At 34.8% G+C, this 19,837-nt stretch overlaps 1 protein-coding gene across 1 annotated transcript in view; it reads left to right on the top strand.

Annotated features, from left to right (window-relative positions):
- Positions 1-2,447: 2,447 nt before the first annotated feature.
- LOC131074961 (chloroplast stem-loop binding protein of 41 kDa a, chloroplastic) overlaps positions 2,448-19,837 on the top strand; it is a 126,255-nt gene continuing 108,865 nt past the window's right edge. The window contains exon 1 of the mRNA XM_058011716.2: positions 2,448-2,881. Coding sequence (XP_057867699.1) covers positions 2,582-2,881 — 300 coding nt within the window. The 5' untranslated portion in view covers positions 2,448-2,581. The remainder of the gene's footprint in view (positions 2,882-19,837) is intronic.

Consider the following 19,837-nt stretch of genomic DNA (forward strand, 5'->3'; position numbering starts at 1 on the left):
TTTGCTAATCAATCATCCCACTTCACTAATCAATCAATTCCTTTAACAGATCCATCGATTCACTTAACCAGCTAATCATGTCACTTAATTGATCAATCAATTTCTATTATGCATTCAATTAATTCTCAATCAATCCCTCTCAACAAATCTCAAGCATTGATCATCAATTCTTCTCCTTAGGTCACCATTGTTAATCGATATCATTAAATCTATAAAGGAAACCTTCATCACAATTTGTGAACAACCACAGTCTTCAAGCTTTCTTGTGCCCACTCTACGATAACAATGCTATAGATTTTGAGAGCAACAATACTATAGAGTTTAGAAAATGAGAAGATCAATGGAGGCCAAATGAAATGTTTTTTTCGTTGAGGTATAATTGTTTTGAATTAAGCTTACTTTCGTTTTTCAATTCTCCATTGTTGAGATTCAAATTTCATTGTGCTTCTTAGGCTTTTTGTGGTTGAGCTTATCATTAAATCACAGTGTTTGAATTTCTTGGTCATACAAGTTGTATTCTATCATGCAGGTTGGTTACAACCTACTAGATATTTTGTGATGTGGCGGGCTTCTCTAGTTGAGTAGCATGGGGAAGCTAATGCTTCATGGTAGGGTGGATATCATCTTGGTAATACTTTCTCTCTTTCACTATTTATCTTGTGACCAAATGATTGAGAAGAGTAGATGACTCTTACTTATTTCTTATATATATTTTTTTGCACCAAGTGTATCCCCATGTTTCATCCCAATGATTCCTACCAGGCCTTGCCTCGGGCTTACTTTTTGTTACCATGTTAGGGTACTAATGGGGTGAGATGAGGCAAGACTAGTCCCTTGGGGATGGTTGCAACCACCCCCAAGCCACACCCATTAGGTAAGTCCACCCAATAAGAATCAACCTCATAACCTATATGAGAAGAACCTAAATCCCTTAGCCAACTACGCTACTCATGCTAGCACTTATTTCTTATACTTATCAATACAATACTATAGCTATGTGTGTGCTACAAAAGAGCTTGACCGTTAAAACTAAAGTTGTTTCATATGTTGTCATATGGTTTCAAAATATGTAAACATGCATCTATAATGTAAACAAATTGAGTTTTACAATTCATACCAGAGTATAGTAAATGGATTTTACACTATTTTTGATAATTTTAGAATCAATTATGTATTTTAGTAAAATTGGTCTATGTGTTTGACTCTTTGAATCCTTGTAACCATTATGTTTATTCATTAAATTTTCATACATTGTTAAGTGATTATTTGGTTAGATGCTACAAAAGACAATTTAACTGAAACACATTAAAACATTTTTCAACAACAATAATATAAATTTCCTACTCAACAAGAAGAGCCCCTTATTAGGATCACTTATTGACCATATTTGGTCATATATCAACAAAACAAACATTAAATCTTCTAAATAGTAATGTATTAAAGTGGTCACAATACCATCTATCTTTTATTTGAAATTTCAAATACAAAATAAACATTGATATAATAAATGCAAACTCATATCATGTATCAAATACAAATTAGAAGACATTCCATTGTATCAACAATTGAAGTATACTTCATATTATATCTAAAACATCTACAATCTTACAAGGAAGAAAAATATATCAAATATTATTTATTAAAAAATAAAATCTTTTTATGTTCAAAATAAGAGATGGGTTACAACTCCGAGTTTATTGTTTTGTTTATTAATTTAGGTTTGATATTTTAAAAACAAATATCAGTTCAAGGGGTTGAGCTTAATTGGTTAAACCTTTGGGTTCTCATTGTGGAGACCCAAATTCAATTCCTCATAGGGACATCTAAAGTGGAATTCTAAGTTGTGACTATTGCTCTTCCATTGGAAGTGGTTTCTAAATAAAAGTGAATTTCTAAGTAGTGACTCTTGGTCTTCCATAGGTGATTTCTAATGTTTTTGCTCATAAGGATCTTGTATTGGTCTAATGTTGATGCTCATATGAGCAAGATATTTGTAATCAATATTCAATATTAGTATATTTGGTTTGTTGGTGAAGTTGAGTGGTTCTTACTGACCCCACTAGGCATTAAGTCTTGTTGTATGGAAGGCTCCGACATCATAAGGGTGAGGCGAAGACCGTGCCTCTAATGAATACATCATAAGGGACGAGGTTGAGATCGTGCCCTAGACGAATTTGGTGGAATGAATATCCCTCAAAGAGGTTTCAGCCTAAAGATTTGTGCTCCCATATCGGACAGTTGCTCTTAGCTAAAGAGGTTTTAGTCTAAAGACTTGTGCTCTAGTATCAAATAACTGTTCTTAGTCGAAGAGGTTTCAGTCTAAAGATTTGTGCTCCCATATCAAATAGCTGATCCCATATAGATAACTGCACAAATGTCTTTATGAATAATATAAAATCAGTCTAAAATAAATAAATAAAAACAAAACAAATACTAGAGAGAGAGCCCTCCAGAGAGAAGTGCAGTTCCAAATCGTGTGGCGAGCATTGAATTTGGTTGGAGTAGATAACGATGAGGCGAAAATAACGAGGAGTGAAGCAAAGTGAGCTTCTCGTATCTGATTTTGGAAGCGGTGGAAGCCATGGCAGTAGCAGGGGCAGTGACAGTGACAGTGGCAGGGCAGCCTCAGCCTCAGCTGTATAGGCGATGGCATCCCTCACTGCAGACCTCAACAAGGAGGAGATATGCTGTGTCCGCATTTAAAGTTAGAGCTGACGCGGAAAAAAATGTGTTGATTGTTAACACAAATAGCGGAGGGCACGCCATTATAGGCTTCTGGTTGGCCAGAGATCTCAAGAAATCGGGGCATCAAGTTACCATCTTTACTGCTGGCGAAGAGGCCTCCCCCAAGATGACCAAAACGCCATTCTCTCGTTTTTCAGTTGAGATGTTCTTCCTTTTCTCCCTGCCGCTTCATCATTTCATGTTAATTGACTTTTCACAATTACAGAATTGCAGGTGCATGATGACTTATTTCATGAATTTTGCATTCACGGCATTGGTAATTTTACCAATTGGTTAATTTCAGTTTTGCAAAATGATTAGCATGGGGGCTCTGATCCTCCAATGGCCTATGATCAAAATTTTGATATCTGCCAATTTTAATACAATTTGGAATCTGATAAAATAGATTGTCAATGGTTTTTCCTCTGTTCACCTGAAAATGTTAGCAAAAATTGAGGATTAGCCCCATTCAGGTTGTCTGCAATACCATCCATTTCTGTAAACCAATTGATTAATAACAAACAGCGATAGGAAAATACAGGGGTTGCCACCAATGAGCTCCAAGCCTTCAATTAGCTTTTCCCTTTTGACTGTCATAAGGGCACTTTGCATTTTCTACGCCGTAGCTTGCCTGCGACGAGCAACCCCCATTATATTACAAGGAAAAAGGGAAAATTTTCGATTTAAGTAAACAAATATAATCGTTAGAGTATGCGATTTTTTAAATTAAGGAATCAATAAATGGTGAAATATATGAAACGAAGTCCTAATATATCTTATTATAACCACCTTGAATGAGGGGGTTAAGTTTAAGGAGTCAAACCTGCAACTATCATTCGTGTTTTCTAATAGCTTGATTGTTTGGTCTATTCTTGAAGGAAGTGTGAAGTATGTGACTAATCTAGATTAAGTAGTTGAAATTAAATCAATATAAATATGGAAGAATTAAATAGAAGACTTAATAATATTTAGCTCTAGAATAATTGGTGAGAAGATGATGTAGATGTGGCGTTGAATTGATTTATTACTTTCCACAAATTAACGTCTTTGGTTTTGATAGATGTGTCAAAGTTTGTGCAATTGTAAAATTTCTCTTGGTTTTATCTTAAGTGTGAAAAGTTGGTCCCAAGCATTGCAAACTCAATTTGATATTCAAAATTGGACTATGACATGCGAGATTGATTTGCCAAAATATGTGCTTGTGAACTTGTTCCCTTTTGTTTTCTTGGTAACTAGATGTGTCGAGGTGGTGTCCAAGGATATCATCAAGAGATTGTTGATTCAATAAGTGATTATGTTCTCCCAGGTCAATCCTTTTAGTGGGTCATATTAGCAACGATGTAGAATATTAAAGATAACATTTACCAACATGTATATGACCTCTATGCATATGATGTGGATTTGATTCTTCATCCTTTGTGAATTGAAGTGTGCTCTAATGATTTTCTCCTTGTAATTGCATGTGTTTTCCTAATGATGTTTAAAATCACCAAAGAATGTCTTTAAATAGCATGACATAACAACATGTTGCATAAACATGTATAAATTAGTCTATATCGACTTGTAGAAAGGGGTGGGATATTTTGATTTTGATTTGGAATGCTTCAACTTTAGGTTCATTATTGTGTGCAATAGGGATGAACCAATGCAGTCTAAGGCCATTTGGAAATGTACCTCAAAGACAAGGTGGTAACTTTAGGCAAGGAGAAAACACATGGAAGTAAGGGAATGTTCTCATGCGACTGCTTAGCTTATTTTGGCTAGCAGCCGCTACTCAACTTTTTTAGGAAATATTTGTGGAGCTGGCAGCCCCATGAGTATTTATTTTTCTGCTTATTTTTAACCGACATCTTAAAATTGATATTAATAATATTAGTAATAATTTGTGCACAAGAAAAAATAGAAATAAAATGATAAAAAAAAAGAGGGAAACAAATTTGTGGAGCCACGTGGCATTTTTGGCAATATGCAGTTCTTGCTTATTTCCAGCCCCCCCTATTTTCCCACATCTTACCTCATGTTCCCATGCGGCTGCTTAACTCCATTTTCTACTTAATTTTAAGTAGTTGGAGTATTCCCATGCAAATTTAAAATTGTTGGAAAAGGATAATTTAGAATCTTTTGCTATTTAAGTGGAGCAACTATTATTTAGGAATAAAAAATAAGCTATGGGAAAATAGGGGGCGCTGGAAATAAGCAACAACTGCATATTGCTAAAAATGCCACGTGGCTCCACAAATTTGTTTCCCTCTTTTTTTTTTAACAATTTATTTCTATTTTTTATTATGCACAAATTATTACTAATATTATTAATTTATTAATACCAATTTTAAGATTTCCCTTAAAAAATAAGCAGAAAAATAAATACTTATGGGGCCACCAGCTCCACAGATATTTCCTAAAAAAGTTGAGCAGCGGTTGCTAGCAAAAATAAGCTAAGTAGCCGCATGGGAACATGCCGTTATTTTCAATTCCTAAATAATAGCTGCTCCACTAAAATAGCAAAAGATTCTAAATTATCCTTTCCCAACAATTTTGAATTTGGATCGGAACACTCCCATTGCTTAAAATTGAGTAGAAAATTGACTTAAGCAGCCGCATGGGAACATGAGGTAAGTGTAAATGAAAGTGTAGTAACAATGAATAAATGGTGAATGCATATAAAATGGTGCAAATAAGGTGATATACATGTAAATAAGAATTGAGCCATAAGTCAAGTGCAATACAAGAATATGCCACTTATAAATATGTTATTATATTAAGAATGTTCCACTAAGACATACACACATTCAAATAGAAAATGTGATGAGTTACTAAGTTTACCATTACATGTATTAAATTAAATAATAATTAGTATAACCTATATCATAATATTCAATTTTTTTTTATGGTTCTAGGGTTCTAGAGTGCCCCCCAATTTAAAAGCTAAATATGATGAACATACAAAATAATAACTTCAATTGCTATTAAATATTATCATATTTTAAGAATATAAAATAAAATACCACTTAAGTAAACTCAAACAACTCTTGTGATAGAAATAAAGAATAAAATAAAATTAGCATATTTTTTTAGAAAAAATAATGTAAAAGATGTTAAAAGATATCATTTTTGAAGTGTCTATTCCACTTAAATTATAAATTTAGTAAGTAAGTTGCCTCAAGAATGATATATCTCAACATCTTTGACACAATTTTTTCTAAAGATAGGTAAGCTAGTTAAATATTACAACAGAGAAAGCCCACAAAAAGACATTGAAAAGTCAAAACCCAATAAACTATTAAACTTATTGCCCTTGTACCACTCCAGAGTCTTTAACACTTGTGCATGTGCCACCACATTGTCATCCTCCTCACTAGCATCACCACCCAACTCACAACTAACATTGACCACCATTGACTTGGGGTTAGCAAAAGTATTTTGACCACAAGTAGCCAAAGTTAAAAATTGAACACCATAAATGATTACTTGTCACTATTGTGCCCAAACCAAATGAAGTTTATCCATGGAAGGCAAAGTATAGGTACTAGTCACCTTCAACACATCATTGTTGTGAGTTATCGACAAATGTTTGATCATTCTATGTTCAAAATAAATTATGAAGAAAATGGAGTTTGTTGGCTTGGGAAGCCATTTTTATGCCACCAGTTGAGATTTACTCAAGTTTTTACTTCACCTAAGATGTTCAAAACATTCAAACCCAACCCTTGATTAGAGCTCACCAAACCTAGCACCACATGCTTTGTGCACTTTGGTCTATGTAATAACTAATTCTACTTTTTCAATAGAATCCTCTATAATGGATTCAAATGACCCCAAGAACTTGCTATCCTCCATGTCCTTTGACCCCAAAATGCTCTAAGACTAAATCTAGAAAAATTAAGTTAGTGCTATCTTGTGCAACTAATTGTGTGACAACTTCCCATGATGATAAGGATCTTATCCCTTAAACTTAGTTTTGCTTCCTTGCCATAAGTTAGCCTATTCTTGTACATAATAGAAAAAAACCATGTGTTTGTTGATACCACCAATAAACACCATCAAAAGTCATGCTGAGCCAAAAACCATAAAAAAACCAATAAGCACCAACAAATACATAACAAAAAATTGAAAACCACATAACTAGAAGAGAATCACACATGTCAAGATGTACAAGAGTATCGTCAATACTATGACACAAGAAATAAATACAAAAGTACTAGCTCAAAACCAAGCTTTAGACCCAATTATTGTTTTTTCTTCCTAAAATTCATCTCCCAACAAACACTAATTATCACTTCAAAGAAATTTTGATCAACACCTTGATTCACCAAAAAGTTTGTCACATTATTACAACCTCAAAAATAAAAAATAATAAAGATAATTAATATAGGAAAAATTGAAACATAAAGAGTGCTTCATCCATCATACTTTAGAATCACCAATTTGAACAAGAACCACTAAAGAGACCTTTAAACATCACTAATGAATTTTCAACTTAAGAGTTTTTGACAATTTAAAATTAAGATCAAATAGACCCCATAAACGATTGAGTCCCATTTTGCCTCATTGTTTGTTTAACCCAAAAATAAACCAACCTCTTTTGATTAAATGGTTCTCATATGCAAGAATGACACTAGCACTTAGCACTAGCTACAACCTCCTACGCCAAAATTTAACTCAATAAAACCATTCAAAAGTGAAGATTACTTAATTAGATTATGGTCGCTCGTAGATCCCACAATCCCATTGATAAAAACGTTGTACTATAATCAATCAATCAATATAATATATTAATTATATAATTATAAATAAATAAATTATTAATTTATATATAAATTCTTTTATTTACATAATTTTCGGTTATCCTATTATATTAAATAATTGTGATTAAATTATTTATTTGTATGCCAACACCCGAAGATCTCCCGCGCTTCTGAGTGATCCTTTGCCCTCAGGGTGTCTCGAAACAAAGATTTCGATAATGGTGGGACTTGCTCGAATGATCTTCATGGTGGAGAAGGTATTCCAGGATCTACGGGTCTGTCCTGGCCGTAATAAAACTGCCACCATTGCCACTGTTTCAGGGGAATCGTTCTCTCTTTGGTGCTTTTTCCTAACCTGATGGTGGATTTGTTGTTGCAAAAAATCTCACACAAACAATCGAATCCAGAAGCATACATTCAATTCATCTAAGAGGTTTCAGGATTTAGAAGTGAGTAAAATTCCGGATGGTTAGGGCAGAGGGCAAAGGGCAAAGTTGATCTTTCACCAAGGCCAAGCGACTGCAATTCTGGGTTTTCAACCGTCATCCCTCTCAAGACATCTTTTTCTTCTGAATTGCATCTTCAGGGCGTTGGTTTGGAGGGGATTAGAACTAGGTCGAACCACCTGTCTCACGCCAATCTATCTTTTTCTTCCTACACGAATATCGTTCTGTCTTTAGTTAAAATTGGATTCCGAAAGTAGGGGTTATTTTGAGTTACCCGATCATATTAAGACAATGGAGTTTGGCAAAGATGTGGTCGAAATTGAGGATTGGCTCCGATTCCCTAAACTGTAGATTTCAGAATTTATGGCCAATTTGGCTGGGTAGCTTGAATGGTTGTTGTGTCATTTGGGCTTGGGGGCGGGGACCTGGTCCCCAGACCCCGTAAGGTTGCCCACTGCAGGCGCTGTCCCTAAACCTCCACCAGGCTTATTGATATAGTTTGTAATTGTATTTCCATAAAATTTATATTTTTAAGAGATTAAGTATATTACAAGTTGCCGATTTTGGCTGAGTCTGAAATTTTTGGTCTGCTGAATCCATGTCGAGCGTAAGTGAACTATGCTTTAAACACCAACTTGCTTGGATTCAGCTTCACAAACTCACCAATCTTTTCAGCTATATCCTCCTGATCAAGTTCGAATTTCTTAGAACCAAAGGGAAACCGTATAAACAAATCCAAATAGAAATTTTGGCTATAGTTTCAACGTTGGGAATGAAAATGGGCCTCCAAGGGCACAGGTAACACCAGTCATGCCAAAGAACAAGTTCCATTAAGCCAAACGAAATTTGATCCTCAGACTGAAACATAGCTTGAGACAACCTCTGAACATCAAAAAAGGAGAGAAGCACTTAAGTTTGCTCGAAGAAGTCTTACACACCGAATAAAAGTAGTAATTGGCAGTCTTCTTCTCAGAACTCTGGAGGGATCTACATTCCAAATAGTTTGCAATCTGATCACAGAATGTGATTTTGATTTTCATCTGAAATATTGATGAAAAATTCATACAATTTAATCCAGAAAGAGCAATGTCAAAATCTAATCCAAACTAATCCAAAAACAGCAGCAATAATACTTTGCATCCTGATTGATACTGTTCTCTAGAAGGATCGAATCTGCAGAACATTCAGCCATTTTATGCCAAATGTTCCCCAAAAAATAAGCTCAGGTTCGATAGGATCCTTAACCCTTGAATGTTCAGAGTGAAGCGCATGTTCAACCTCCGCATCCAATGAATCGATATGGACAACTGCTGCCATCTCATTCCCCCCTTTACTAATACTTCGCTGAAAACTTTGATCTACTTTGGAAACTTGAGGCGACTTTACCAAAACAGGGGAAAGAGCAACATTACCATTCCGGATCTGGGACTTACAGAAAGTGCTGCAACTATGAAAAGAAATGGATGAATTTTCTTCATCCACAAAAATCTTACTACTGTCTCCAGCTTTTGTGGGCCGCACAAAACCAGCTATATTGCGCTTTGTTCTGCTTTGAAATCACCGCTCCTGCTTTGCTGCAGTCAAAATCCGCTGCCCATGTCTATGGAAACGGGGCTGAAGAGCGCTGTTGGGCCATGCTGTATCTAACTTGTCATCAACATCCTCATCATGATCGCTCCCCATTACTCCTGCTGCCCTCACACTCCATCTTCTGCTTGCCTTGATAGTGTGCACAAAATTTTCTTGGTTTTCATTGTATACATGTAACCCAAAGGACCACTACAGAGGCCTTTAACCACTATCAACGAATTGACTTCAACCTAGAGTTTTGTGACAATTTAGAATTAAGGTCATATAGAGCCCATAAATAATTGCCTCCCACTTTGCCTCATTGTTTGATTAACCCAAGAAAGAAACCAACCTCTTTTGATAAAATGGTCCTCAGAGTCGAGAATAACTACACTAGCACTAGGTCCAACATTGTTTCTCGTTCTAGAATAAGGGCAAGGAGTAGAAAGTAGAAGATTGTCATTCTCGTCCAAGAATAAGGGCAACGGGTAGAAAGTAGAAGATATATAAATACACACAATGTTTTTGGCTTTCATTGTATACATATAAAACAAAAGGCCCAAAGGGCATAAGGTGATCAAATAGGTATAGTAGTAAGATAGATAAATACACTGTAACTGGATCTACTATGGTTGCACTTCATGCCTGGATCCCTTTTTTTCCTTTCTTCTTGGATGTTTCTGTCCTCTTTCTAAAGTTTCTGAGTTCTTTCTAACAAATGAGACATGGCCAAAGACATCTGGCCATCCCCAAGACAGCCCATAATGTTTCAGATGTCCTTTGATTATATTGGAGACAGCTAGTTGTCTCCTGGTGTTTTTGAACATCTCACCAATTTAAGAAAAATAGCGCAGTCCCAGGGGATGTTTGTAATGTCCTCTTTCTAAGCACTTTAGTATGGTAATCATTAGTCTATTCAGTGGGTTCCTGTAGGCTAATGACATGGAAACAGTATGATCCAACTTATTTGGCGGTGATAGGTGTTGTATTGAGCTCAGGCAGTTGAGCTTTGTATAACGTCCTTTTTGGGAGTGATTTCGGTAATTTGTCCATACTGTTTACAGTAAGTGTCAGGGTGGACACTGACTTGGCTAGTTGGCAGTGTTTCTATTTTTGGGATGCCAATTGGAGCAAGTGATGATGATATTCCCATTTTTTTGTGGTTCAATGCATTTAATATAAATAATGATAAGTTATAAAGTTAAATTAAATATTTAACTTTATTGTTATTTAATCTATTAATATTTCACTATATGGGCGCCCAAGTTAAATTTTTTTATGTGGTTCAATGCATTTAATTTAAATAATGATAAGTTATAAAGTTAAATTAAATATTTAACTTTATTGTTATTTAATCTATTAATATTTCACTATATGGGCGCCCAAGTTAAAATTAAAAGTGCTTTTAGTTAATATTTAATTGAATTTATGGGGCTGGGCACCAACATTGGAGAGATATAAGGTGTTTAAAATTAAATTAAAAAGTGAACCTCTTAAGCTAGGCGTGGGCTTTTGGAATCCTATATAATATAGTTTTGAGCTCATTTGCCATATGCTTTGACTTGATATTTTGAGAACAGATTTGGCTGAGAACCAACTCTCATCAACTTCGATGTGAAACAAGATGGTGTAAAAGGCCAAAAGAAACTTGGAAAGAAAGGGTATGTATCTTTTGCACTTCTGGGGCAGTTGAATCTGAAAGACACTTCATTTTGGAGTTTGATGCTTATAGAGACATTAGGAGCAATTATGATAATGTTTTGACAGCTGGTTCATGGTATAGTCTTATCAATGAGGGGGCTGTTGAGAAATTGGGGGAGTCATCATCAGCTTGTAGAGAAAAAGAATTTAAATGCAAAAGTCAATGATGATAAGGCTGATTGTCCCATAGGCTTTCAATGTTTAGCCTCATGGACCATAGTTAAAAGACTCGTGGGACTCGCCAAGACTCATGAGTTTTTTGGTGGGCCGAGTCGACTCGCCGAGCCGTGTCCAGACGAGTCTTGGCACAAGATTTGCGAGTCTATGCCAAGGACTCGCGAGTCCGACTTAAAGACTCATGATGCACAAAAACATGCCCAACAAAAGAGATAAGAACACGTCAAAAAATTATCTTTTTTTTTTTCAAGTCAGTCTCATTCTCTTCATCAGAATATATACATGAAATATAACATTTTTCTTATACTTCAAGTTATATTTCATGTATATATTGACAGGATGTTTGAGATCGGTTTTAGATCTCTCGGGTTATAATGCAACTTCTAGGTTTTAGAAGATCTTTTAAATTTTCAGACAGTCAAATTTCAGTAATCAATAGGCTCCTATTAGCATTCTCTCACTCTCTCTCTCTTACTCACTTTATCTGCTCCGAATTTTAGACCTATCTATCTCCCTACACTCTTCCTCTATCCCCTCTCTCTACCACTCTCTATCTCACTCTCTCCTCTCTCCACCAAGATCTAGACCTATCTCTCTACCCCCTCTCTCTCACCCTCAGACCCCAGCAAGTGGTGCTACCCTCAACCTAATTTTGGCGAGCTGGAGAAGCCACATCGGACTCCTAGAACTAGACCCTCTAGTTTCATCTCTCCCTTGGTTTTCACTAGAGCTGGGAAGAGGAAGATGTAGTCTTCTCTTTAGTTTCTTCATTGTTGTTTTTCACATTTGGACATACCATTATATATAATTTTGTAAACATTTATAGACTTATGCTGCTGTTGTACATTTTAAAGTTTGAAACTATGAGTATGAATGATGAAATTTCAAATATTGAGTGTTTGAAGATCATATGACATGTTTAATGTTTCAATTATGGCTCTTATGTTCTCTAAATGCATTAATTTTTTTTATGTTTTTTTGGGTAAAACTATGGTTTTTTTCTGCCAAGTCCTTGCTGAGTCCTTTCTTGAGACTTTCACGAGTCCGAGTCCGAGTCCGAGTCCAATTTTTTGGTTTGCCGAGTCCGTGGAGAATCCGAGTAGTAAAATATTGTTTTAAACCAACGATAATCTGTATGTCAAAGTTTATAAATACCAATCACAATCATTATTATTTCTATTTGATTCGAATGCCTTGGTGTCGTGATAGTGTGAGGAAGATTTTATAGCCCATGATCTGAAAAATACGTGAGGATACATACAGATATCAATCTGAAAAGTCTTATGCCGTGAGAATACATATATAACACAGATATCAATCTGAAGTTTTATGTTATGTAACTTCAAATATGCAAGGTAATCAAGATCTGCGTTTAACTATTTCAATTCTTCTCTGCAACCATATGAACTGAATCATACTTAAATTCTTTTTGCAGATGGTATGTGTATCTAATTCATATTTTTCTCGTGAATAAACAGTATATAGAAGTACAGATTTCATTTCAGAATCTGATCCCAACTGTATGATTAGAGGACATATTGTTGATGCAACCATGTATGATCTGAAGACTAGTACATTGACATCAATGACAACCTGTAACACAACCTGTGACTAACAATCTTATCATTTTTCATAGGTTTACGAGGACAAGTCATTTTAGATTTTAAAAAGGAAATTTTGAATACCTTAGAAAATCTGCACCATATTTTGCATTCCATTGAAAAGGTTTTGTTGTTTGTAATAAGATTTGATAATCCTACATTTGAAAAACTAAATTGAAGGGAAGGGCCAGTTTGAACAAGAAGTTTTCATGAGGATGGGTAATGTTTCTATTACTAAAATGTTACACAAGATAAAGATGATGTTTAAAAATTTCTCCACGTGCAATTTGGATAGAAATTCAATATGAGTTATTGCCAATCAATTAAGGAAGAAATTTATTGAAAGATTTCAGACTGTTTTCTATGCATCTAACACCATTGTTATTGAATATGAATGTTTTGTTGGCATTTCCAATTACAGCATGAATGCCAACATTTTAAGCTTACTTGTGATCAAGACAAACTTTTTTCCTACATCAAAGTTTATAGAGGTTGTAGAATGATTATTCTACATTCATAGGACTAGTTTTATAAGTTTTCTTTTTCTTATTCTTATTCTTGAAACTAGAAGGGTATTTGGTATAGACAATTTTTCTTTCCTTTTGCCATGCCTTTTGTATTATTTTCCTTCTGGAACAGAGCATCTTTCTAACCTTGTTGTTGTATTGCCAATCCTATAGGCTCCAACTTTTCTAGAAGAAATTCTTATCAAGAATTCATCTACTACAAACTACAAAGTTCTGTTAGAAAATGTCATGTCACCCTTTCAATAATAGAGCCATGGAGAAGTCCTCTAGCCTATCCCCATTTCTCTCATAGGCTAGTTGGTAAAGCAAGAGAAGAAAGTTTTAATATTAGTTAAGTTGGTCTTGGTAATTTTTAATTTAAGGGACAACCTAAATAATATTGTTATTAATATTATTGGCAAATAATTTTTCATCATTAGCGCAGTGACTAGCATATAGAGTCATCAATTTGAGTATACTAGCATCGAAGAGGTGAATTCATCATCATATGTTTCATTTTTCATAGATTTAGTGCAACACCATCACTCTGCAAGGTTTTCAGAGAGGGTTTGTCATAATTTATTGTCACAACGTTTCTAGTCACTTTCCTTGGCAATGCCATTGCTTGGGAGGGCAGATCTGCCCTGACTATTTCTGTTTTTAGCAGTTTCCAAGCTACATTTGGGCATACCAGCATTGGAGGAGGTTACAAAAGCACTTTGGGCAAGTGGTATGGACATCTTTTGCTGTTTGCAGACATGTTATTACTTGTTATCATCATTTTGGAAGGCCTGGGGCTTCTCTGCAGCTTCTAATTGATTGTTCCTAGCTACTACGTGACCTCCTTAGGTCATTTGCCTTGCCATTATTGCTGTTACAATTCTTTTACAGTTAGATCCAACCAGAAAACTTGCCTAATATTCACCATACAGGGCTCCTAGAAAGCCTTTATAGTCATGTCTAGTCAACAAGCTTGCCCAATATTCACCATATAGTGCTTCTGTAGCTGCACATTCACCATTTCTGATTACATTCAATTATTGCGAGTTTGAAATATCAGTTTTAAGTCGCTTCAAAATTTTGCAAATCTAATAAAGGCATTTTGAAGGTGATAAATTGGTGTTTAATTCATATCCATCCAATTTTCATACACTAGGATTTCATTCTTAATGTTTGTTGCCATTTGATGGTCAATTCATTTATTTTTAGTTATATGAGCACTTGAATTTGAAGTTTGTGAGCATTGGCTACCCAAATCTAAGTGTAATTGCATATAAAAGGGTGTTAATGTCAGACCCCAACACTTTCATTTTGGTTATCTATTATGTATAAATGAATTTTGCGAGTTTGGGGTGAAGCTGAAGTTGCTTCCCAGCCATAGAAGGTTTGACAATAAGTTTCCAGTGATTGGCTTCATTTTGATTTTTCGGTTCCAGTTTGTGTTTTGTTTCATAAAAATTACAAAAAAAATTAAATTGACAAAATTCCTAGTTGGGGACGTTACAGAGAAATTCTAGTCATTCACAATATTTTGTTAGATAAATCATTAGTTTTTGAGCCATGGTGAAGTGCTTTTCATAGTAATTGTGATTAGCTTCTTTAACAATTTCATGTTGTCACAGACTCTCACACCGACCTCAAAGTGCTAAATTTGTCATTTGACTATTTTTAAGGGACTCACAAGAACAAATTATTTAAGACATTGATAGGGAATTTCACAACGTTTGGATAAAGTGCACCATGCTTGGTGTAAGCGTGAATTGAATACTAAAGATTAGATTTCAGCAAAATGAAATACAAACTTCAAATTGAATCACAAACTCAGTTCCGATAGAGTGAGAATACAATTTGCATAAACACAATGGATTGAAGACATGATTCAAACCAAAATGCAATACCTCTTGACAACAAATGGATATGCTCCAACCAAGGATTGAATGTTTGTTGTACACTTGGATAACTTCTACATTCACCAAATCAGGATGAAGGAATGATGGATTTGATCCCAATTTATAGTTTTTTGTTGAGGTAGTTGAATGACTAGCATCTGATCTTGGATAATGAATTTACCTCCATTGATTGTGAAATGGGCGTGGAGAGGTGGCAGCTCTTATCCATTTTAATGGAGGTAATTAGCTAGTTATCATATTTAATTGATCCGTTATTTTTTTAATTGAATTGTTTAATTAGTTTGAATAATGAGCTAGCCATGTTGATTGATGAGCTAGCTGATTTGATTGGATTGTTAACTAAATTAATTGATTTAATTAACTAAATTGATTAATCAGTTAACAATGTTGATTGATTAGTTGATTTATGGTGTGTGATTCTTTATTTTTATTAAATTTTTTATAATTAACAAATTTATTTTGATTTATTTTAATATTTAATATTGTGAAAAAACGATCAATTTAAATCAATCAAATAATTGATTTAATTAAACAAAATTGATTAATCAGTTAACAATGTTGATTGATTAGTTGATTTATGGTGTGTGATTCTTTATTTTTATTAAATTATTTATAATTAACAAATTTGTTTGGATTTATTTTAATATTTAATATTGTGAAAAAACGATCAATTTAAATCAATTAAATAATAAAGATTATATAATTAATTTGATTTTGATCAAGTGGATTAATTAAGGTAAGATAACCCATTTCAATGAGTTATTATGTTGTTTGGTGTTAAGATGGGGGTGGTGGTTTACAGATGAGTGTATGTAAGATTTTAGTGTCTACGTGTGGTATATACTTTTTTATTTTTTGATTAGTAAAGTATAGGTAATTTCTTAATATTATTGAAATTTACAATAAGATTTATCATGAATCCAGTCCTCCTACTTTGAGTCCATAAAAATTCACAGTTAGCATCTATCCTATCCACCATAGCTTCTACATACATTTATACAATTATTTTGTGTGTCCCAACCTACTACTTACAGATATACATCTTATCTTTCTCAAAAACAAAAAAGTTTAAAAACCCTATCCATCCATCCTTCTTTGGATTCTGCAACACATGAGCATTTTGGCAACAAACTTCTTTCTCACCATTCCGCCTCGCCCTGCCTGGTAGCCTTAGTGTTCTTAGGGACTACTCCATGCGCTTTTTTGGTCCTTGATCCCATGGGCCTTCCCCTCTTTCTCTTTGCTTCATTTTTCTTCTAGCTTCTCTGCTTTGGTTGCAGTGTCTCTTCTCCTCTCTTCGTTCTCGCCTCCCTTTCTCTGAGATAATCCTTATTAAAGCTCAACCCAATTTGTGCGGCCGCACGACAAAACTTTGTCCCCATTTTCACTCCAAATGAAAAATGAATGCAAGGGAGGGATGAATTGTCCAACGTGGAGCCATTCTCTGCCTGTAGCCACAAACCCCTCCCCCGATCTTTCTATGGCAATGAGAGAGCCCATACCCCAACAACACTCCTCCCTTACACACTGGTTCATAAGCTAGTGCGCATCTTCCTTGGAACCTAGTTTGAGGCACCACGCCAAGAACAAAAATGCAATGTCTACAAATGTGCGGTACCTATATTCCGCCTTCAATAATTCGTCACCCAACAAGACACTCACTTTGTGGAGGAAGGATTCATATTCAAACTTGAAGATGTGCTTGAGCTCGTCAGTAATCTTCCCCCAGAATACCACCATCGGCTTCAAAGTCTGCAGGGAGAAATTGGCTTGCATCTTCATTGTCAACCCTCTACTTACATTAACCAAGACACAATGAAATGAAATGGCCATCCTCAATGCAATCTATACCTTGCAACACACTCCACCACCTTCTTGGCCAGGTTAACCATTAATTGTCGGGCATTTATTATCTGACCTTGCTTGCAAGGTACCAACCCCCCCATACCGCCACCTCATCCACCCGACTACCTCGAAGATCCTCCCATATCTCATGATTATTCTCTTGCATACTTTGCCACCATTTTGGAGAGTTTGTCCACCTCCACATTCCCCTCGCGTTTAACATGAGAAATTTAGAAATTTTGGAATGTTAAAATAAGGTTTCTAATGATCTTCACTATCTTATCTAACTTCCAATTCTCTATCTCCCTCCTTTGATTAATGCATTCATAAGGATTTGCAAATCTCCTTCCAAGTGTAGCTTGGAGACCGATAATTTCTTAGCCAACTCTACTGCCAGAAGAGTCGCTTTTGCTTCCGCTTCATTATTCGTGCCATCTTCAAGCCTTTGCATGCTCCATACTAGTTTAGCTCCCTGCAAATCCCTAGCAACACAGCCTGCTCCTGATGGCCCCGGGTTTCCCTTTGAAGTGTCATCAAAATTGATTTTTACCCACCCCTCCTTTGGTTCAATCCAATCTATCTTTTTGTCATCTGCTTTAGGTGAATTTAACCCACTTTGGCCCATTAACAAGGCCTATGTGTGGCATTTACTTGAAAAAGTGATATTCACTGTAATAAAACTCATCAAACCTACATGAAGAAATCCTTTTTGGTAAATTGGAGGGACTCCTTCAAATGTCAAAGATTATATGAGATATTAGGGAGGTGTTTATATCTCTAAAGAAATAAATTAGGCAAAGATGATCCTTACAATCTCTTCAATAAGTATGATTTGGTTAAAAATTCAAAATGAGTTGTTGCTATTACTAATTGGAATGGCTTAAGGAAGAGATTTGTTGAAATAATTTGGTTTGGTTGCTATGCTTCTAACCTTTCTTGTTGGATAAGAAAAATATCTTAATAGTTTCAATGAAAATTCCCATTTCAAGATGTCAGCCCAACTTGTGATCAAGATAGACTTGTTTCTTAATTAATGTTTGGAGAACTTGAAGAAGTATTACTTTAAGTTTATATCCACAACATTTTTTTCCCTATGTAATTTCCTCCCCCACTCCTCCTTTTCCTTGAGAATACATTTAAATCCTTTTCCCAGGAACTACATTTTTATCCAGTCCTAAATATACATGTACTTGGATGCATGCCAAACTCATATTGACAATCACATTTATTCTAAAAACAGTTATATCTGTGCTTTCTATTTTCATGCACATTAGAATTAAAAACTCTAAAAAATTATTTCAAATTGTAAATAACTACAAACTGAAACAAGCAGAGAATTTGTTTGAGTTTGCTCCTGAAATCATTTATATCACAAAGACAGGCAAGAAGACCTGGCATCCCAGCAATGAGTATAAAATAACACATATTGAGTGTTTTCTTTATCTCTGATCTCTACAATTAATTTAACCTTTTTTCTTGCTGCATGATTAATTATTCTTTCTTTGGCTTAGATGCCAAGGTCTGAGTGGCAACACTTCTGCCAAAATTCATCTGAGATTTGCACCCCGTATGCCTTTTGTAAACAATGGGTCTAATATTTCACGAAATGGAACCCTGTTCTCCTTTATAAATATTGATTCAGCACCTTGTGGACATGACCAAATTAACGATATGAAAACTTTTTGATATTAGATGCAAAAATGATATGAATTCTCATTCTTGTGACCCAAGCATAAAAAAGGAATTTGAAAAATCTCAGAATGTCAAGGAACTTCCTTACTTTTTGTAGAATATCAGACATGGCTTTACAATTTTGATCCTTGGTATCTAGAATAATGGCAAAAGGGCAAGGAAAAGAAGAGTTATCACCATGATGTGATACAAATATTGATTCTATATGCATATGGAATCTTGTGGAATATCGGTTCACATAATTTTCATGCATCTCCAGTTAGTTGATAGCATGAGATTAATTTGCACAGACCTGTAGGTCACAAACTCAGGCCAAATTTCAGATTGCAATAACGGCACAAATCTCTCCATCTGTGAAGGCTTTACATTCAGCTATATACATTGTGAAAGAATTTGTATAATAGAAAAAGATATGACTAGCTCATATAGTTCGTGCAAGGCCTTATGATTGTACTTGTATGAATTTTAGATTTTAGTGGAAGCAGAATTGTCAGACATTAGGATGTGAAGCCTAGTGGGCTTGTACTAGTCAACAAGGAAGACATAATACATACTAGTCAACATGGAAGACATAATAATATTTACAAATGAGCTACAAATTACTAATTATTGGATTTATTTATGATTAACATCTGTTTTGATATATTCTAATTTCCCAAGAAACTCATAGTTTGCCTGTGATAATATCAATCTAACTTTTGGCTGTTTTAACTTTTGAGTTTGAAGATTTATATTAATTGCTTATATTTCAATTCTTCTTGTTAACTTCTAGCATTCTTTTTTCCTTTTCTGTCTAGTAAGCATATTTTCAGAATGATCACCTGGCATACCTAAGGTCTTGTAATTTTTATCATTTTGTCTTTCCTTCTGAGGAGACAGAGTATATTAACAATCTCAATATCACTCATCTGATATCATTAA

The sequence above is a fragment of the Cryptomeria japonica genome, chromosome 11 (assembly GCF_030272615.1).
Source record: "Cryptomeria japonica chromosome 11, Sugi_1.0, whole genome shotgun sequence".
NCBI classification, from domain to species: Eukaryota; Viridiplantae; Streptophyta; class Pinopsida; order Cupressales; family Cupressaceae; genus Cryptomeria; species Cryptomeria japonica.